This window comes from Thermobia domestica, chromosome 17, assembly GCF_964235325.1.
Source record: "Thermobia domestica chromosome 17, izTheDome1.hap1.1, whole genome shotgun sequence".
Taxonomy (NCBI): Eukaryota; Metazoa; Arthropoda; class Insecta; order Zygentoma; family Lepismatidae; genus Thermobia; species Thermobia domestica.
Window position 1 is genome coordinate 137,296,889 of NC_137470.1, and position 23,401 is coordinate 137,320,289.

Genomic DNA, 23,401 nt, shown 5'->3' on the forward strand with positions numbered 1-23,401 from the left:
ATTCGGCTACGGGCTGGGAGTCACCGGGGGGATACCGAGACATGTAAAAGTAATCCAAAATGACCGATATTAGTGTCAAATCCATAGTTTCTGCTGTCGCTAAGATCAATGGTGGCACTTCCATTAGCGATTACTTTCGAATTTGGCTACTATTGTATGCGGGCTGGGGTTCACCTGCGGGGAGGGTGGTTACTGCGACATGAAAAAATAATCCAAAAAGATCGATATTAATATCAAATCCACAATTTTCGCGATCGCTGAGATGAATAGTGATATTGCAACTGGCATTGACTTCCAAATACAACCCCGATGAGAAGAATGGATATTTCAGCTAGTTAAAAATAAAGAAAACACGCATTTGAACGTTTTGGAAAATTCTTCTTGTTGAAAGGGAAAGGGGCAAAATGTACGATTGTAAATACTGATTCCAAGTTTTTTATTGTATCAGCATCAGACTAACAGTACAGAGTTAAGTTAATAAGATATACTTTAATTTTGGTTTAGCTATAATATTGTCCGAAGTGGAGATACAGGGTCCGTTATGAAAGTATTGCACATGATTTTATTGTGACTCAACTATCCACGGCAGCGCGGTAAAATCGGTCGGGCAATGTGGTGGTGAACAGCCCTTTCAACGCAGCCGGTCGCCAGTTTGCTCCGAGCAGTGTGAGCGGAAAGACGTTAATGCGCGTGAAGTGTTTTTTCGACTTTGTCACATGACGCGATGGAGCGTTCGCTTGAACAGCGATGCGCCATCAAGTTTTGCGGGAAGCTTGGAAAGAATGCAACCAAAACATACCAGATGGTTCAAGAGGCCTTGAGGGACGACTGCATTTCAGGGTCACAGTCCGGGAGGTGGCACAAGGCGTTCAAGGAGGGCCGGGAGGTGATCGCCGACGAACCCCGTTCTGGACGCCCAACAACGGCCAGAACCGACGAAAGCGTGGATCGTGTGCGTTCCGACCGTCGATTGCGCATCCAGCAAATTGCTGACACCCTACACATGACCACATTTGTGGTACATGGAATCGTGAGGTCTCCCATCCTCTTTACAATCCCGACTTGGCTCCATGAGACTTTTTTTGTTTCCTCTACTGAAGAAGGAGCTGAATGCAAAGCATTGAGAGACCGTGGAAAACATCCAAAATCATTTTACAATGTTCCTGAGAGACATTCCCGTCGAGGACTTTCAGGGTGCCTTCTAGGCGTGGCAGTCACGTCTCCACAAGTGTATTGATGCAGGGAGAAAGTATTTTGAAGAATTTTAAGCATTTGTACAGATCCGATCAATAAGTCTATTTTCCCACAAAATGCACATTACTTTTATAATGGATCCTGTCAGTTGATAGACGATATTGTAAAATTCTCTCTTTTAGGGTAAAGCTAAAATGGTATACGGGAATTTTGGAACTTTCGCAATAATCTTTTATTGTAACAATACTTCTTACATACAATACTAATAATAATTACAGTTCAAATTTAACTTTCTTCTTGATATCTAGAGGTTTGTTGCTGAGTTTGTAGGAACAAAGAGGCCATTCGTCCTAGGATCCAAGGCTCTTGTGGCCAAGGAGTGTGTAGGTACCTCTCAGAGACAAGTCGTCTTAGAAAGGAGGATAAAATGCAGAGACCAGGCGTCCTTGGGTGTGGTAAGGATAAAGGAGCACTCAGAGACAAGACATCCTAGAAAGTGGCAACGATAAAGGAGCTCTCAGAGACAAGGCGTCCTAGAGAGTGGTAAGGATAAAGGAACTCTCAGAGACCAGGCATCCTAGAGGGTGGTAAATTTAAAGGAGCTCTCAGAGACCAGGCGTTCTAGAGAGTAGTAAGGAAAACAGACTCTCAGAGACAAGATGTCCTAGAAAGAGTGGTAATGATAAAGCAGCTCTCAGAAACAAAATGTCCTAAAAAGTGATAAGGATAAAGGAGTTTCCAGAGACCAGGTGTCCTAGAAAGTGGTAAAGATAAAGAAGCTGTCAGAGACAAGGCGTCCTAGAGAGTGGTAAAGATAAAGGAACTCTCAGAGACCAGACGTCCCAGAAAGTGAGAGTGATGATCAATCGGTGAAGATTGATGCCGTATGCAGTATTCTGGCTCCTTTTATCCAGATATGTTGCTGATTTCATCAATCTCCGTTACTTGACGATCGTTGATGATGGTTGTGATCTGAAGTTTGTTTCCAGCCAGCACGTGGTGTTGGGAGCACGTGTAGAACCTTGCAATATTAAACTAAAACGAATGACATACTTGAGAGTCAGTTCTAATGCGTAATTTTCGATGAAAATGATTGGTAGAAATGAACTTTTATGACTTGGAACTGTATGCTGTTCTTCGTCAATAATCGTAATTCATAACTATTTGTTCTGCTAGGACGGATCGTTTATTTATTTATGTAACGTACATCTAAAAATGCACCGTATTTTTAGATATACACTAGCAGATTGTTACTATTTTGAGTCTTCTTTTAACATGACACGCAAACTACATGTCTTATTATTCTCAATTTCAATATTCGAATTTATAAGAACTTAAACTTATGCTAAAAAATAGTTAACACTTTTCGCAGTTTCCATTTACACGTTTTAAAAAAAAACTGAAATTGGATCTGACAGTTTTCACAAAACCTTGACTTTTATTTATAGGTTTCTGTGGTTTTCCTCCTCAAAAGCGTTCGAGGGAGTCTCGCGACCGTGAAAGGCGAGGGACATAGAAGAAGGAAGAAATGGAGTTAATTGGATTTTCTATTCAGTGGGTGTCATTGAGGGAGAGCTGGAGAGAGAGAGAGAGAGAGAGAGAAAGAGAAAGAGAAAGAGAAAGAAAAAGAGAAAAGAACAAGGTGAGAAAACGAGGAAACCCAATTCGAACTTAGAATCATGGTTTGAACTTAAAATATTACCTCAGTTGCGCTTTCAAACTTTTGAGTTTCACTTATTTCAATAGTTTGTATCCAAATAGAGTAGTTCAATTGTAGTGTGTTTACCTTCGGGAAACAAGACAGGCGCACCAGAACAAAGTCTTGACTGGCAAAGAAAGAAGGAATTTGCCAACTTAAATAAAGGTATACATTGTTTATAAATTTATATTAATAACCAATATCCTGACTGCCTAAGTCTTAAAGACTACGATCAGCCAAATAGCAATATAGTGACATCTCTTTCCAGCGCTATAATTTCCGGTTTTCTAGATAAGAGCTAGAGACTTCTTAATTCAAATTGATTTCGAGTTGTTTTAAGATGACGGAAACACTAAGGAAACTTATATTAACTATTTAGTTAGGAGCGTTTCGTTTTATACGAAGGTTATTTTTAAGTAGAGTCTTTGTGTATATACCGTTTGGAATTTTGTTTGCCCTTGAGAATCAGTATGTGCACACATTTTCGCTATGTCTTGCGTACAATCGGACGCCATTTGAATTTACGCTTTAATTTGTGCGCATCGTAGTGTTAATTTAATATGTTTAATAAAATGGAACGTCCCGTGGACTTTAAAATGCAGCCAGTCAGTCGGTTCCTAACAGAAAAGAAAATCATAACAGGTCAGAATATAGATCTATAACGCCAGATATGTGAGATATACGATGACAACGAAATGAGTTACAGTAAAGTTACAGTAAAAATGCGTACAATTGTTCAAGGCAGGTCGGGAGATCGTTCAAGGAAGATGTGATAAAATGTTTTGACTGGGAGAAATTTTATCATCCGTCATACAGTCCAGACCCTGCACCAAGCGACTAAAATCTCTTCAATCAACTGAAGATCTTCTTTAATAGTATACTTTTAAACATTGATGAACAAGTGAAAGCGACCATGAATAACTTGTTGTTATGACGCAGCAAGGAACCACAAGGAGGGTATCCAAGAACTCACTGTTCATTACAATAACTGAAAGAGTCAGTGGAAGAAGGACCTATCCTACAATTTTGTGATTTGGAGAGAAATGCAGTTAAAATAGTTTTGATGTAGAAAAAGTATAAGTAACGTAGGTACTTTAGTTTGTAGGAGTAGATACATAACACTATTGCATATCCCACAATGCATTTAGTTCAATGAGTAACACTAGATGACACTAGCTTACACTTCAGCGACAAAACTCATTTTTCATGGAGGAGTGGGACTGGCCCTTCTACCAAACCCTTCAATTGCCTACACCGGTAAAGCAATTACGAAGAAAAAAGGACAACTTTGTTTAAATTCAGAAAGTAAACGTTTTACAACAATATTTACTTGCCGCTTTTTTCTTGCAAAACGGACCTTACTTTTAAAAGAACAGGCGTATATTTAATTTTGTGGAACTCATAATTCAGAGTCGAATCATCGATTCATACATCTGAGCACGATTCTTAACGCTCTGTGAGCATCTAATTGTGTTTTTGTTCATTTAGGGAGGATTGTTCTGCTCTAGACAATCGACATCCCCTTGCAGTCCGTATTGCTGACTCAAGTGGGAGCCCGTGGCCATCATCATCTAATCGTTACTTCATCTCTTGTTGTGGAGGGCCAGTGCTTGCACTGACCGACATCTCCGCGAGGACGTATTGCTTCCTCAAGTGAGAGCCACAGTGGCCTTCCTCTCGCTCTTCATTCATACTACTACCTAACAACACTTTCATCTGAATCGCATCCTTGCTAGGTTAGATCATCATCATGCCCCCCTCCCCGACGGGAGCGAAGGGTACAACCACGAAACCAGGTCACTCTGCTGGTACGAAGACCACTAAAGCAGATACCTCTAAGCAAACTGAATCTCGATCTCGCTCACGATCTCCGATTGGGCACTCCAAGGAATCAGACGCTAAGAAACCAAGACACTATAGCTCTGATGGAGAATGTTCCAATGCCACAGTGACTGCGAGAAACACCGAGATGGACTGGGCTAATGCGCCATCCTCTCCTACTTTGCCAGCTAACAGAGAAACCATGTATAATTTCATCCTAAAGAACTTCGATACCAAGTACCGGACTGCACGCGCCATCTTCATGCAAATCAATAAATATGTTCCGCGCGCTGATGTCCACCAAATCATTCCTACTAGGGATGGAATCATATTGAAATCGCCTAACCCTAACTTTCATATTCATGTTAGAAACAAAGCTACCTATGAAATTTTTGGTCCGCAGGCAGTGTTGTCACCTCTCAACCCGAGCCAACGGAAAACACCTCCGCCACCTCGTCGTCCACAACTTCTATCAGTCGTTATCCGAGGCATTGAACCCGAACTTACTGACGATGAGATCTTTGACGAGCTGCGATACGAGGGCCTGGAAATCAAAAAATGTATTCGAATTCGTAACAACAGTGGCCCTACCTACCTTGTCCGTGTTTTGACCGACCAGCAGCAAATAATTGATCATCTTTTGGCTAACGGTGCTTATATATATCGCCGCCGCTACAAGGTAGAGCCTTCTCGCACGCCTCCACCTCTTCCCATACGATGCCGAGAAATGCCAAACCTACAACGATCATTACACTCATAATTGTACAAACACCGTCAAATGCGGGTACTGTAGTGGCAATCATCTGACCCGAAATTGCCCCAATTCAAGCGCACCTCCTGAATGCACCACTTGCCCTGAAAAGCACCCTACATACAGTTACCGTTGTCGTGCCAAGCCCGCACCTGCCCCTGATAAGCCAGAATTAGTAGCACCTATCAAAACTTCTGATGACAGCACCCCACCTTCAAACTCGCTGACACATCCTGTCACAGTAGAAGACCTCTTACGATTCATAACTCTTACTTTACAGAACATCCTGCCATTTCAGCGCCAGCACGTACTCAACCAAATCATTCACTCCGCTAAACTTCTTCACAATCTCACATTACACGCCACATACAGTGGATCCAACGTTCATTTCCAAATTCAACCCATTGAAACGGCTGTTTGAACATGCTCCGTAGTATCAGTGCTATTTCCATACTTCTGGTCCACATCATTATGGCTTACAATTTCTTATTTTTGAACATAAGATCTCTTCTTACGCATCAAGTACTGTTTCAACAACTTCTTCTGGAGGAAAACATCACCGCTTTTGCTCTCAACGAAACGTTTCTGGCTCCCTATATACCCTGCTATATTCCTAAATACGTTCTCCACAGACATGATGGACCGAACGGCGCTCGCCTCCATGGAGGTACAGCTATTGGCTTGCAATCTCGCATTCCCCATCGGTCTATTATCCTACCTCCTGCTTTTCAGTTGCCCGAATACAATGTTGTTCTCTTATATCTCAGGAATCATACTATAGCTTATGCAACCATCTATGTCAGCCCGAGACAGGATATACCATATCAGTTTCTTCAGTACCTCTCTCACACCTATCGTAAATTCATTATCATGGGAGACATCAATTTTCACAGCCGGCCTCAACACGAAAAACAACGATTTTTGAATTTCGTCACGCTTAATACGACCGGCCACTTCCATGTACTTCCTCGGCCAACTCGTCCATCTAGCAATACCACACCTGATATCGTTATATCCTCTACAACACTCAACTCTCATATCAATATTGACGTTTTGGATTCCTTGGGGAGCGATCACGTTCCTATCAAGCTGTCTCTTGCCACCAACACTTCTTCACACCATACCATACCGAAGAGAAAAGTTTATATGTATCATCAGGCCAACTGGCCAGCGTACCAAGCGACCATCACCTCAGCACTTTCTGATACTTTAGAGTTATCATCACAACATGACCTAGACACTGCCGTGCAACATCTCACTCAGACCTTACATACGGCAGCTGATCACCACATTCCAACCGCATATATTTCCCCGCACAAACCGAAACTTCCTCCACGATACCTTTCTCTCATAACTGCAGCTCGACGTGCCTACAGAGAATACACTCGCAGCCGTAATTTAGAAGCACTTTGCCTTCATAGACAATATCTTCGAATCACTCACAACTACATAATCGCATACAAACGCCTTCACTGGACCAGAACTTGTAATAAACTCAACGAAACATCCCATCCTACCAAATATTGGCGACAGTTCAATCAACTCGTTGGCAAATTCCAAAGGACATCATACCCACTAGTTGTAAACCAGCAAGCACTCTCTTCAGATCAGGACAAGGCCAATACCTTTGCCGCACACTTCCAAAATATCTTTACTCCCTTACCTGGCTGGCATACTCCACAACGTTTACTTACAGAAATCGATCGGTTATCTGATCCTAACTTAACACAATTGCAACCACATCATAGTCACGCTCTGGAACTAAATAATGCACTCACAGTACCCATCCAACCGCCAGACATCCAGTCTACTCTCCTTAAGAAACGAAATACAGCACCAGGCTTCGATGGGCTTACCTATACTCTGATTAAAAACACTCCTCCTGTTGTCTTCACCGTCCTAAGCTTTATTTATACATTTATACTTCGTACTGGCTTTTCCTCATCACTTGGAAGTACTCAAAAGTATTACTCTTTCCCAAACCTAATACACCGCCCTCTGACGTTACCTCTTACCGACCTATACAACTGACGTCAACGTTCAGCAAAATATTTGAACGTATCTTAGTGCGTCGTCTCCACGATCACTTACAGGCTCACGCTCTTCTACCATTGCATCAAGCAGGATTTCGCCCCAATTTCAGCATTCTGGACCCCCTGTTACGTCTCAGCACCTCTATATACAATCAATTCAACCAGGGTCATCCATCATGTCTGATTACATTCGATCTTGAAAAGGCATTCGATAAAGTTTGGCACCAGGGTCTTATATACAAGCTATACTCTTTCCAACTACCTCTCTCATACATACGAACTATACACTCCTTTCTCACAGCCCGACTTGCCTACATATCGATCAATAATGCTCTGTCATTTCCAATATTCCTTAATTCTGGCGTTCCTCAGGGATCTTCTCTCTCTCCTCTGTTGTATATGCTTTATGTCTCCGACTTACCAACCACTCCTGGTATACAACTTTTCCAATTCGCTGACGATACTGCATTTCTCGCTGCTGGACGGACAATTGCTGGTATCCAACAACGCCTTCAACAGGCAATTGACACATTTGTTGACTGGTGCAACGTTTGGCGTTTGGCAATCAATGCTACTAAAACGCAAGCTATCGTCTTCTTACCATCTGGTCGTCGATCTCGAGTACACCGAAATCCTCACTTATTACGACTTCATGTTGGTAACTCACCATGTCATCGAAAAAGCCAAAAACAGACTTAACTTACTGAAACGACTAGTTGGTACCACGTGGGGTCTACATTCAAATCTCCTCCTAAACAATTACAAAGTTTTTATGCGTCCGGTCTTAACCTATGGTCACACAGCTTGGTTGCCAGCTCCTCCGAAGTACTATCGAAAACTAGCAATACTCGAACGCCATGCATTTCGCTTAGCCTTTCGTATCCAGCTCCCACACCCAACCGGTCTACTCTACGACCGTATCCATTTTCCACCGCTCTTATCTCATCTTGAGGCTCTCCGTTTAAAATACATTACAAAACGCATTGAAACTGCTCATCCCGTATTCCTGAACATTCTCCGCTATGATAGAGACTTCGATACCCCTGCTGTGTATTATCCGACACCTTTACAACATCTGATGACCCTGTATTATTTGAACCTCGGCCGCGAGAACGTCGATCGGGAAGTTTTCGACATTTATCATCCTGGCACAGTTTCACCACTCATCTATCCATCTCGTGCACAGTAAATCAACCACTAACAGGGCTGCCTTTTGTCTTCATTAGTTCCTGAGTCGCCCCAGGAACAGAAGCTAACAGCATTCGTTTTACTAACAATACCCATGTGTTGTGGCGTCATAGCACTTCACCCTCATGACATCTACCACTCCTCCTGTCTTGCTTACCGTCTTTTTTTGTAATTGCACCGTATGTTTTTATAGCTCCTGATGAACCTGAATCACCGCAACTGTGTTTTGGTATTTTCTCTTCATTTCAGGCACCGAAGTTAAGGAACGACTTATGTCAGCCAGACGATCTTCCTTAGCATAGATGGCACATGAAAATTGCCCTCACTTAATTGATGCCCATCCCTCTGAGTAAACTGAATAAAATGTTTAATAAAGATGACTAAACAACACCTAGACCCTCTCATATTAAAATTGACGCTCCTATACCATCCGACCTCTTCCCGAAGAAAGGGCGCAACCCTTTAAGCGGGTAAGCGTTAAAAAAATAATTTTGTCTTTCAGACAATAAACGTGGGTTATCTCTCCACAAAGTATTAATACTCTTTTTCAGGAGCAAAGAGCTCCAATATAAACAATAAGGTAGGCATCGCACTAATATTTCGTGTTATTTTTATTTACTTTGGTACAACATAATGGTAGTACTAATGGTTAGTAATTAGTAATGTTGGTTATAGTGTTAAAAGTGATAGCAATTATAACATGAAAAAAATCCTAACTACTAATCGGCACACCTGGATTCTAGAGACCCAATGGAAATTACATTTTCACTGTTCAGGTAGAAATTGGTTACACTTAGCTACCCTTTTATGTAAATTCCTCACTCTTAGTTGGCTGTGTGGACGCATCATGTTTCCAGTCTTTATGGTGTGTGTTAACATTCGGTCTTCAAGACCGAGGTGTGCTGTTTACGATTGTGTTTTTCAATTATAATTTTTTTCTTTTGTAGACGTTTTCAGTGTCAACGACAAAGAATGGAGAAGAAATTTGTGTAGCTCTTCTTGAAAATAATAACTGATGCCATTAGTGGTGGTGACGAAAATTATGAACCAAGTAGTCAACGTACTGACTCAGTTGAAAGTGAAGATTATGTAAGTATTGATGGTAGCTATACAAACCATGGAATAGATCGTAATGCTTTGCATGCACGAAATCGATTTAAGCCGTCTAAAACTATCCCAACATCCTGAGGAAGACCTCCCTATTCGTAATTTTAAATTTTTAGATTTCAATTATAGAACACGTCCAACACGTGATTGCACCTTTTCTTATCGATATTTCACAAAATTTTATGACATACATTTAAAATATTGTGGTTTCTTAAAAGGTCAATTAAGGTCAATACTAATATTTTAAAGTGAAATTGAAAGTTTCATTGAATCGTGCAATTATGGAGTATTTTATTTTTTCAAGCGTTTAATGTATCTCCCATTGTTTTTGGAATCTGGAATCTACTGTCCAAGACAGAAATATTTATCTTTTTTACACCTCTGTATGAATATACTGGTGAAGTGTTCATCCTTAATATCCAGAAAGGTTTTATATTTTTTTCACTTTTTATTGACCAAAAGGAAAAAAGAGAGCCTTAGAGTTTAGATGTGCCTGAAGGGTATTTATTTTTCAGGTGTGCCAATTACAAATTAAGTTTCAAATTTGTGTACCCAATTACATACAGTAAATGTCGCTGATTTACAGCCTTCCTTCAGTTAGCCTTCAATTCTTCGTTTACTACAAGTAATACAGGTGTTTTGAATAGACCGTGGAATGTTTTAAATCATTTTCCTTAGTGAACAACATGTCTTTAAAATTCTCGCTGTGTTTAGTTGATACAATTACGGTAATTGGGACACCATAACAGGTTTCGATTCTGATACGAAATATTTATCCATTTGATAATAAAGCTTGTTTCCAACTTAACTTTCGTTGCAAGAAATATCACCAATAGTAAATTTGTTAATAAGTAGGTAAAATTTGCTCTGTTTTCAGCTAGCTTAAACCAAACCTTATCAATTCATGGTTTCTATTATGACAGGATTAAATCCCACAACATTACGAATGAAGCCGTTTTTTTTTTATTATGGAAAACACTTGTTTTAATTTCGGAAAATGTAATATATTTATTTATGAATTCATATTTGAAGAAATGTAGGAGATAATGAACATTTATTTCTTTTGGAAGTAAACCGACGAAAGACAAGTTCTAACATGAATAACTCACCTTTGTCAATACGTGACGTTAAACACCTGTTCGTCTAGCTATTGAGTACAGTTCTGTATCGAAATTTGGTTTTTTATGTCATAAACCGGTTTCTTATCTTTATAAGAAAATACAAGTTCTTTCGTTTATTCTGAATTGCATAGAAGAAAAATCTAATTCCATTATATCGCAAATTGAACATACATTACCTACTGTATTTAGTTTACTTGACGTTTAATTCAACAAGAAACATTCTAGTTTTTTCGTAGATGCATTTGTGGTATGTTAAGAAGAACATCACACGAAGCACAATTCGACGTGAATAACCTTACTGTCCATAGAATGTCCATGACCAAGTGATGCCAACCTCACACATTATAAAATTCCATCTCGAGATAGAAAAAGTCCTATTTTGCTCCTAAATTTCCGCCTAGTAGCACCATTATAAGTAAGATATGATATAAAAAGTGAAACTACTGTACTTTTTACAATATCTGAGTGAATTATTCGTAAATTTTGATCTTCCATCTTCATAAAATAGCTTGCAGATAAATGTTGTCTTTAATCGAAAGCAACTTTACTTTGTTGTTTGAAATGCAGTGTTTGTTTCACGGTTTACTGCCGTCACCTACTGAATGTAGCAAATACTAAGAAATTCGTTCTCCACATATTTCGTGAGGAAGTTCTTGGAAATTGTTTCATTATCTTTTAGCATTTTACTATATTTCTTCACTAACACGTACATATGTTTGATTTTCTTAAATACCAGAGCATAATTTCTGTTCCCTAGCGCTTGATTTTCCAGAATCACACATAATTGTCACTCCACAAACTACTTGCACACAAGCGTGCACTAGCGATAAAAGAAGAAACACGTCGAACCATAATTTAACAATTAACGTTGATTTATTGTTTATTGATGGTACATAATATCCACTTTCATCCCTAAAGAAATTTATTTGCGTGAATTTAATGCATTTTATATATACTATACGGAAAATCCCATATATGCTATCCTTTATCCCCTTCCGAAAATATAGCGCCAAAACTCCCATAAAACTCACTGTATCTATAGGTTGGCTGGCATTATTGTCATAAGCACTCTTTCCCTTTCCTTTCCCATTTCCTCTTCTCTCGAGTTGGTAACACCGTGCTTCTGTTACTAGTATCTCAGGCGCTTTGGTGCTAGTTTACCCATGCATGGTTTTCAAACTGTGATCCAGGCACCATTTCCTTACAAATATTATTGTTTCTGTTTATACGTTTAGTTTCCTTCGTATATTTTTGTGCTTACCATGAGTTCCCAACTTCCCAACGAGTTCAACCAAACTTATTTGATCGGGATCAAACTTGTCATGTTGATAGATCCTGAGGTATTATAAAACAATGTGAAATAATATGTTGTGCAGTCTTTCGGTTCCTGAGTTATGAGCAGTCAAATTTTGAGTCACGTTTTCGGAAACAGAAAGCTAAACTCATCGGGCCTTATGCAGAGACGTTCTGACGCGTGATTAGCGAGACTAACACATGTTTTCTGCAGTAGTCAGGCCTTTAATATGACGCTAATCATACCTCAAAACGACTCTGCATAAGGCCCATCCAATTGAAATCAAACTTGACATAATGGTAAACCTCGGATCTCATTCCGTATCGGTTTTCTCGCAACGCAACGCAAAATTTTGGGTTTTAGTTTGCAATATTCGATATTACATACTAATTTTGCGGTATGATTTCAGTGACTCAAATTTTGAGTTTTGGAATCACCTATCCTTTGCAATATTTTTGCCACAGACTCACCGCCAAAAAATCTTAACGCATAATGGTGCGCAAACTCTGCGAAGACTGATACGGAATGTGACCATTGACTTACTACATATATGTGTGAAATACTATGTGGAAAATTCTGGTTCTGAGTTATAGATAATGAAATTTTAAGTGGCATTAAAAAAAATTAAACTCATTCGATCAGAATGAAACTTGGCATAGAGGAACGCTTTGTCCTGCTGTAGAAGCGTGTGAAATATTATGGTGTAAAGACTTTTGGTTTCTAAGTTCTGTACAAACATCTAAATCAATACACTGGTAATAGGAAGGTAATCTTCTCAAACGTGCTATGAGCAAGATTGACCCCATATGCAGAGGAACTTATTGGAGATTATCAGTGCGGATTTAGGCGAAATCAATCAACTATATACCATATATTTACCATTCGACAAATACTCGAAAAGAAATGGGAATATGACATTTCAGTACATAATTATTTATTGATTTTAAAAAGGCTTATGACTCAGGAGAGAAACATTGTTCAACGTCCTTACAGAATATGGAATACCGGAAAAGCTAAGTAGATTAATTGAATCGTTGATTTCGAAAACCGGTCATCTCCACCGAAGCAAATTTGAGAGGAGTGACAAACAAAACTAAATTATTCAATATGTGTCTGACATATAGGGTTATCTTCATTTTTGGAAAGTGGAAAAAAATTTCAGTTCTACTGTCCAAAAATGAAAACAGCCCTATATGTCAGATGCATATTGACTAATTTAGTTCTGTTTGTCACTCCTTTCAAATTTTCTTCGATGGAGATGACCGGTTTTCGAACTCAAAGCTTCAATTAAGGTATGTTTAAATGAATCCCAAAGCATAGTACGGTTAGGAAAAGCCTTGTCCACGAGCTTTCACGTCGAGAATAGCAGATGAAAGAAGGAGATGCGTTGTCATCATTATTATTCAGTTTTGTGCTGGAGTACACTATCAAAGATAGCAACCGGGACCTAAAGCTGATTGGTATTCAGTAGGATATGGTGTATACTGATGATGTAAATATAACAAGGGGAATGATAGGAGAAAATAGAAATAAATGCAGATGTTTTATTAAACTCTTGAACATGGGTTTAGATTAAAGATAGAGAAAACTAAATATATGGAAGTTCTTTGGGATCGTAATACTGCAAATTATAGATGAGTTAATATATCATATAATACTTTCGACAAAGTCATTAAGTTAATATATATATTCGAGTTAATATATCAAATAATACTTTCAATATCTAGTATCAATATTAACAGACCAAAACCACATTTACGTAGAAGTTAAATGTCGACAAAAGGCAGGGAATTTGTGTTATTATTCAGTTGAAAGTCTTTTGTCATCGCGAATTCTGTAAAGGAATTTGAAGCTTAAGTTATATGTATAAAACGATAATCAAGCCTGTTGTTCTTTATAGCTGCGAAACATGGCCGCTTACTCTGAGGGAAAAAACGTTGACTGAAAGTATTTGAGAACAAGATCCTGAGGCGAATATTCGGATCCAAGAGGAACGGGATTGGGGAATGGCGGAAACTTCATAAAGAGGAACTGTATAATTTGCACCGTTTACCAAACATTGGTAGGGTTATCAAATATAGGAGGCTCAGTTGGGCAGGTCATGTAGACAGAATGGAAGAAAGTAGGAACACTTTTAAAGTTTTAAATGGAAGTCCAATCGGAAAACGATCATTAGGAAGACCTATGGGCAAATGGCAGGACAATATTAAGATGAATTTGACAGAAATAGGAATACAAAGTATAAACTGGATCCAGCTGGCTAAGGATAGCAACCAATGGACAGCTTTCATGAACGCGGCATGGAACTTCCGGATTTTATAGACCATAGAGTTAGTTAATAAATACCTACTGTTTGAATTGCAATTGAATATCTCTTTATGAAAAATGAAGGATGATTTTTTACGACTATATTTTTTACTTTTTATATAGGTATATGCTATTGCTATTTAACTCTCTAGCGCACAGGAATACGTATATGGAAATTTAAAAATGGAAAATGAATATTGTCTGAAATACGACCCAGACAATTAGCTTACTACTTTTGACAACCTGTGTATACAGTTCCATGAAATATCATGTCATCAACATTTTGGTTATGAAACAAAATGGCCGTTGGTTATGAACCGTTACAATATCTCTTTCAACTTTCCCTGTTATAACAATAGTTTCACTCGCCTCTTTAATAGAGGTCATACAACTCAAGTATGGCATATATTGACGTATGATGTTGAAAGTGGTCACAAAGGTTAGAAGAGTTTTGTGTAAGAAAACATCCCAGGTGAAGGTACATATCCTTATCTCTCCCCGTTCTCTAGGAATTGCGTGAATTATTCTTCTATGTTAACCTCACTCTTCTGAAAAGTTGATAATTTTGAGTTGTATCTCTTTTCAATTAAAGACACTTTTATAATACCGAGACAACCTGTACCTAAGTGAGCCATATGAGGGGTCAGTGGTCACAAACGACCTTACGTTGCACTGTAAATAATTACGATCACATTTACGATCGATTACCATCAAATCTGGATACCAACCTATTACTCTAAAATTTACGGTATTACTGCAAAATTTATGGTTATGCCTTTAAAAGGCCGTATTTATGCTCTATTACCATAACTTTAACACTAATACAATAAATTTTAGATTGATGGTAATCGGTCCTTAAATGTGACCTATAATTATTTAGAGTGTGCTGGGTTGGTATATTTTAAGTTTAACTTCCCTTGTAGCATCGAGGCTATATGAGACGTGAATTTAGAGCTTAACGTGGGATGTGTACCACATGAGCTCTCACTGAGAATCTAAGCCGGATCTTCCACGCCTTTTGACCTTACTTGTATTTGTATCAGTAAATAGTGCAAAAGAAGGTTTCTTCCATATTTATACCGATAGTTGCAATTTTTGGTAAAACTTTCCTCTTCAGTTAATACTTTTACATTTTTGTGATATTCTAGTAGATTTTATCACTTTTCTTCTAATGGTCAGAAATTAAAATCTTTATTTGTCCATGAATTAGTAAAACACATCGTAACGAAAGGCCTGAAATCATAAACTTAAAAAAAAATACTATAATATTTAGCTAAACGCCCCATAGTGGTGTACTTTTCATTGCAAACTAAATTCTATATTATAAATATACTGTATTACATTGTTCGTTTCAACATTATTTACGGGTAAATTGCCTTAATGCCTTAAATGTGTATTTTTAGCTATGATACAATTTTCAAACACATTACCTGAAAGAAGGCAGAATGATGGACTCATACTCTTCCGTCGTGCATTCCTGAATAAGAGCAATGATTGGTTGAAGAACTGCCGCTAATACTTCCGCCGTTTTCATTTCTACTTGTAAGTAGGGCCAAACGTGTTGAAACCATAATTTCTGAAAATAAAACAAAATAAAATATGAGTGAGGGAGTACAACATATACAGGGTGTTTCAAAACAACACCAACAACTTTTGGGAGGTGATTCCTGACACCAAGATAAGACGAAAAGTATAGACCAACCTGGGTGCACAAATGCTTCCTTTCGGAGTTACAGGCTGTCTAAAACATGAAAAAAATGAACGTTGAAGGTCCATAGCTCCAATACTATGTTACCTTCCGTAGTCGGGTCAAGACTTTACTTAGGAACTAATATGTGCGCTATCCAAAAATATATGTTTCAAAATCCTAAAGTACTCACGCAACAATTTTTATAGAAGCAGTTTGGCTACAGGCTTATAATTTGAAGTACACACCAACTACCTTTACTCTTTGAGATGAATTTCTTTTCAGACTACTTTCTCAAAAACGACAAGGGCGATTTTGATCGTATCTCATAAATAAATATGTCTATTTTTCTTATATTGTTGGATAAATCACTTTCATGAGAATATCCACAAGGAGTAGTTTACTCTTGGGGTGTTCTTTATTTGTTACAATTTTGCAAAACACACTCATGCGATTATGATACATTATAAACAAATATTTCACTACTGACCCTAATATATGATATAAGTTATTTCTTATGGAAAAGTCCACAAGAGTTAGCTTACTTTTGGAGAAGTTTTCCGAAAACATCTTAGATTTTTTTATTGTCTCGCAAGACCATGTTGTATTTCAATAAGTGAAACACAACATGATTTAGTGTAAGGAATTGGAGCTAAAAGGTTTCCTGCTGTGGGCCCGTACCTTTTGCCATGGAAATCACAGCCATAGAATGAAGTCTATAGAGCTTATTATCAAAGGGGTGTTTAAAATACACACGAGCAAGTAGCTTTTCTCCCTTATCAATTTGTCGTACTATGTACTCTATGTTGTGGCTTGTTCAGAGATGTCTTTACACATAATCATTTCGTCACTGTTACATTCTTCGTCGGTTAGCAAAGTGTCGACATGAGCAATAGTATCGGAGACAATGAAAGACTATAGTCGGAGGCAAAGTATGGGTTCAAGTTCGTGACGTGGCCAGTGAATCAGCTTACGACTCCATTATTTCTGTCTTGTAGACCACAGTTACATGACAACACAAACACATTTGAAGAACTAGACTAAACGGTTTCAAAGTAATGAGCGTGAATTACTTTAATACTGAAACTTAACTCTTATACAGGGTGTTTCTAAACAACAGCGACAACGTTTGGGAGGTGATTCCAGACACCAAGATAAGACAAAAAGTATAGAACAACCTGGGTTCACAAATGTTTCCTTTCGGAGATATAGGTAGCCGAAAACATGAAAAAATGAACTTTAAACGTCCATACATCCAAAACTATGGGACTTACCGTAGTCGAGTCAAGACCTCACTGAGAAACTGGTATATGCCCTACCAAAAAATCCATGTTTCAGAATCCTTTGGTACTCATGCGACAATTTTTATAGAAGGAGTTTCGCTACGGGCATATAATTTGAAGTACTCACCAACTACCACTGTAAAAATTGTTGCGGAAACACCGCAGGATTCTGAAACATGGATATTTGGATAGGGCACATACTAGTTCCTCAGTGTAGTCTTAGCCCGACTACATTAGGTACCATAGTTTTGGAGCTATGGACCTTCAACGTTCATTTTTTTTAATGTTTTCATGTTTTCGGCTGCCTATAACTCGGAAAGGAAGCATTTGTGCACCCAGGTTGTCTATACTTTTTGTTCGTATCTTGGTGTCGGGAATCACCTCCTAAACGTTGTCGGTGTTGTTTTGAAACAATCTGTATATTGCAGTTGTATAGAGAATAAGAAAAAGTTACGTGAAAATTCTCATGATATCCACAAAATGTGTATTTTTACGTATTATGGTTGTAGTACCCATGGTAAGTATAACGGTAGCGCTTATATTTCATAATATTTATCATCTCTATATTTGCGTAGTGTGGCTGAGAAAAAATCTAGGCCATTCTAGGAAAAAATCTAGGAAAGTTCAGAGGCCATCAATTCTGATTATTAATCCTTCTATAGATAAATCTACATCTAAGAACTGAGCTTCGGATTCTCGATTCCTATAATACAACAACAGTGAGAGGAAAAACCACAGTCGCTGTAAATTAACTAGGTTCCCGTGATGTAGTCAGTAGCAATCCCCCAAACCTACTGATATTAGCGCCCTAGCCCTCTAAGATACTCTACTGCATCCGCCTATCCTGCCCCTACATTTCTCAATGAGTTACAGAACAAATCTTATTGTCCAATCATACCTAGTATTAATGAGAAGTTCTTAATGTATAAAAGTAACTAAGAAACTTCTATCTCTTTCTGTAGACGCCTGTCTTCCACCGGCTCTCACACCATGAATTGAATGCGAATGGAGATAAGGCGAAGGTAAGTTGTTGGTTTGGGTATATCCAACATCCTACCTGGTTGTGACAGTTCAGTTACACAGTGAACTCGCGCAAGGACAGAGTGAACATGGGACTTCCACAAAGCAAGGACATGTATGCTGTACGAGTTTAAACTGGTATCAAACGCCGTTGCAACGGGGCAGAAAATATGCCAGACGTTTGGCGAGGGTGTCGTGATTATGTGGGTAGTGTAGCAGTGGTTTAATAAGTTTAAGGATGGTGATGAAACACTCGAAGACGCACTACATGCCGGACGACAAACAGATGTACAAAATGAAAATCTTTAGGCAGCAATTAAGGAGAACATTGGCCAGGCATGTGAGGAACTGGACTAAAATTCAGTGTGAATGGAGAAACTATTCGGCAGCCCCTCCATCAACTTGGGAAGCACTACAAATTGGGTCGATGGGTCCCACATGACTTGACTCCGGGCCAGAAGGCAACGCAGGCAGACAACTGTGTTTTTTTGCTGTCTTGTCGGACGAACGAGCCATTTCTGAACAGGGTGTTGACATATGATGAGAAGTGAATCCTGCACGAAGCTCTACGGCGTCGTCATCATTGTTTAGCATCCCACGAACAGGTTCCAAAACAGCCGAAACCAGCACTACACCAGAAATTTCTCCTGTGTGTTTGGTGGACTGCTCGCGGCATCGCGCATCAGAAACTGCTACCAGCTGGACAGAGCATTAATGGAACTGTCACAGCAGTAACAACACTTGAGCCATGTTCAAGAAAAACTCAAAACTGTTTAAGAAACACTTCTGAATCGCAAAGGAGTCCTCTTATTACAGAACAACGCTAAGCCTCACGTGGCTAGGATGACCCGGGACACCATTCTACGCCTTGGGTTAGAAACACTATTTCATCCGCCATACTCCTCCGGACATTGCACCGTCCGAATATCACCTGTTCCATTCTTTGGACAATTACCTTACAAGACGCAAGTTCAAATTCCTAGTAGAGGTGCAAAATGCACTTCATACCCTCTTCGTTTCACGGCCCACCAAATTCTACCGTGAAAGAATCCATGGCCTTCCAGAACGTTGAAAGAAGGTCGTTCATGCAGATGGGGACTATTTTTGATCTTTCAGGTACGTCCTAGGTGACATATTGATGTTCGAAGGTGGTAGGTGAAAAAGCGATAGAACTTTCTTGGTTATCTTTATATCATCTTTAAGGCGTTAGATGATTTGTCCGTTTATCGATGTATATAAAGCAGTACCTCTATAATCTTTATCTGAAAAAAAAAAAAACACCAGAGGTGCAAAAAATGCAACCAAGTTCGTCAGCCTCAAAAAGTGTTGAGATGAGGATGGATGAGCCAAGTTCCTTGACCATTGCATCTGAAACGAACACTGGAACTTGGCGTGATGTGTCTAACATATTCGAATACACCAAGATGTCTGTTCCTAGTTTCACGGCTGGAACATTTCAGCACCAATGCTGGGGGTGGCCCCCAAATCCACTACGCTCACAAACACCGTCCCTAAAGCTCGTCAACATCATTTTCCTTGACACCTCGTGGAAGATTATAAGTATTCCTTGTCTGGATTTCGAACCACCAATATTACTATAGTATATTGCATGTGTGCTTTAGCGCCTTAGCGAAGTTGATATTTCTAAAGTTGGCGATGGCCCCCAAACCCACCGCCACTATCCCTAAGGCTACTTAACATTATTTTCTTTGACACCTCGCGGCAAGTTACAGTGTACGTTTCAGATGCAGTGACCAAGGAACTTGGCTCATCCATCTTCATCTCAACACTTTTGAGGCTGACGAACTTGGCTGCACTTTTTGCACCCCTGGTGTTTTTGTGCAGATTTTACTTCTTTTTGTAGTTCACTATATCAATATCGTGTATCGGGATTTTCAATTGTGGCATATTGTTGGATTTAAATTTGGAATTGTACCTTTTTAAAGGAGTCATAATGTGTCACACGCAACATTCGTTTCCTACCAGCAATTGAACCCAGGGCCCTGTACAGCAAAGGAGCACATGCTGGCCACTAGACCAGGATTTCTTCTATTAAATATCTGTCAGAGAGTTATGTCCAAACGAGATTCTAATTCATTTACCCGAGCTACAAAATCACGATCACTAACATCTAATTTTTTATCACCTAAATACGAAGAGTATCAACAGGGTCCCAAAACCTTTGTTGCTGAATCCTCAATGCTATATCAATAGACATGGCTGGTGTTTCAGTATACTTAGTTATTCTATACCCTTCCATATTGCAAAATTATGGAGTTCATTACATGACCCGCATGTTGCGCAGTTTCATACTGCCTCGGGTTTCCCTTACAATGATATACATCTTTCAAATAGCTTGTAAACTTAATTATATTTGCCACCATCATATCTCATATAAAAATTGAACAATTTCTCATTTCTTGGAAAACTTCATTAATTCTAAATATCCCCACCTCAGTATTCTCTTACTTATCTATTTAATACCAATGACTGCAATAAAGGAAAAATATTCACCGAAAAAGAAATAAAATATTAGTTTTCCTTGTCTGGGCTTCCAACCAGGAAATTTACGTCAGTACGTACGCGCCTTAGCCCACTTTTTTATATTAAAAAGTTAATTGATTCACCGAACGTGGCACATTAACTTCCTTAACTACTTATCACTAGATTTCACTTGTAACCCGGTAATAAGGCTTCCCACAGCACATTCCTCAAATTTTGGACCTTTTCCATACTCAAGTCATTACAAGGTACCTGTATGCAGAGAAACACGTCTCTATCCCATTAAGAAGTACTTAATGAATGTGACGTGTGGGTGAATGAACCGATTTCTGCTTGGCTAAGGACAATTTTTCGCACATAAAAATTTTCCATAACACATTCCTCACATTTCGGACCTTTTTCATACTCAAACCATAATAGAATACCTTTATGCAGAATTTCACGTCTGTGTCTCATTGGCAACTAGCTAATCAATGTGATGAGTCAGTGGATGAACCGATTTCTTTTTTTCTAAGGACAGTTTTTCGCCTACAAAAAATTTCCCATAGCACGTTCCTCACATTTCGGACTTTTTCCGTACTCTAGTCATTATAAGGTACCTTTATGCAAAGTTTCACGTCTCTATCTCACTGAGAAGTACCTAATCAATTTGATGAGTGAGGGAATGAACTGATTTCTGCTTAGCTAAGGACATTTTTTCGCCTATAAAATTTTCCCATAATACATTCCTCACATTTTGGACTTTTCCATACTCACGTCATTACAGGGTATCATTATGCAAAGTTTCACGTCTCTCCCTCATTGGGAAGTACCTAATTAATTTGATGAGTGAGCAAGTAAATCAGTGAGCCTGAAAACTGCATATTTTAGGAGACCAGCACTCGAATATGGTTGAAGCTAGGAATGTTAGATTTGGTATATGAGCACATCTCTCGGATATCTCCTAAATTCCAAACCCCATATTTCTACCCTTACTAGAATCGGATTTACAGAGCCTCGAAACCGGCGATTTTACCCAAAACTCTTGTTCGTGTATAAGCTGCTTACGGCAGTGCAGGCCAGTTTTCATTTTCTTCTCGGAACTTGGCTTACATGCACGGTCGTGCATGTTGATTTTGCTATGCTTATGGAAAAAACTTCAGTATTCGTGGAACGGCTATCTTTCCAAAACTTAGCTGCCATACTCTTACCGAACAGAACTCGAGAAAACTTTGTTTCTTTGAATTTAAAATTAAACAAAGATAACTGAAAACAAATTTACCTTGTGCAATAACAACTAATTTTCTGAATTAAAACAAAGTCTTCATGCTTGCCTAGTATGCTGTACGGTTTATGCAAAATGTATTTTAAACATATAGGGTGTTCATTTATTACGTAGCCAAAATCCACTGGTGAAATCCTCTCACCGAATCAAATAAAAAGCCTGTATGAACATACGGCGAAAACCGCGTCGTCTCAAGGTTACGCGATGCCAAAAACGAGGAAAGTGTAACTTTGAGGCTGCGTAGGTCGAAAACTATGACATATTAAAGGTGGTTAAAGAAATATCACAGGAGCTAGTACACTCTCTATCTAATATCCATGTTTCAGAGTTAGGTCATACCGGCGCAACGAATTTTATAGAGGGAGCTGGGGTATCGAAAGCCTGATTGAAGCACGGATAGAAGAAAAGAGATATGTTTTGATAGAAAATGACTAATTATCGGTTTATTAAGCTGTTATGTCGTGTACATAAGTATTATTATCTTTTGTAAATTTCACATTACTACTAATTTTAAAATCTGCATTTATGCAACCACACACAACACAGTTTAACATCAAGAAAAGTTGCTGATGACATTTGCAAATCAAGTTCCAATGTTAAAAATCATTTGATAACGGTGATCTAACTAACTAACTAACTAACTCTATGGCCTATGGAACCCGGAGGTTCAATGCTGCGTTCACAAAAGCTCTCCACTGACTTCTATCCTTAGCTAACTGCATCCAGTTTCTACTTTGTATTCCAATCTCTGCGAGATCCATCTTAATATTGACCTCCCATCTGCGCCTAGGTCTTCCTAATGGTCGTTTTCCTATTGGTCTTCCAGTTAAGACTTTGAAAGCGTTTCTACTTTCTTCCATTCTAGCTACATGACCTGCCCACCTAAGCCTCCTAGACTTGACGACCCTAACAATGTTGGGTAAACCATATAAATTATGTAGTTCCTCGTTATGAAATTTCCGACATTCCCCATTACCGTTCCTCCTGGGTCCGAATATTCTTCTCAGGATCTTGTTCTCAAATACTTTCAGTCTATGTTCTTCCCTCAGAGTAAGTGACCATGTTTCGCTGCCATACAGAACAACAGGCATGATTATCGTTTTGTATATTTTAAGCTTCAAATTCCTCAA

At 38.9% G+C, this 23,401-nt stretch overlaps 1 protein-coding gene across 7 annotated transcripts in view; it reads right to left on the reverse strand.

Annotated features, from left to right (window-relative positions):
* bma (SCY1-like protein bma) overlaps positions 1–23,401 on the reverse strand; it is a 751,115-nt gene that overhangs the window by 121,369 nt on the left and 606,345 nt on the right. For all 7 annotated transcript variants that reach the window (XR_014128907.1, XM_081744332.1, XM_081744329.1 and 4 more), the window contains exon 9: positions 15,946–16,091. Coding sequence is in view for 6 of the 7 variants with exons in the window: in XM_081744332.1 (XP_081600458.1) it covers positions 15,946–16,091 (146 nt within the window). In the remaining variant the exon portion in view is untranslated. The remainder of the gene's footprint in view (positions 1–15,945; positions 16,092–23,401) is intronic.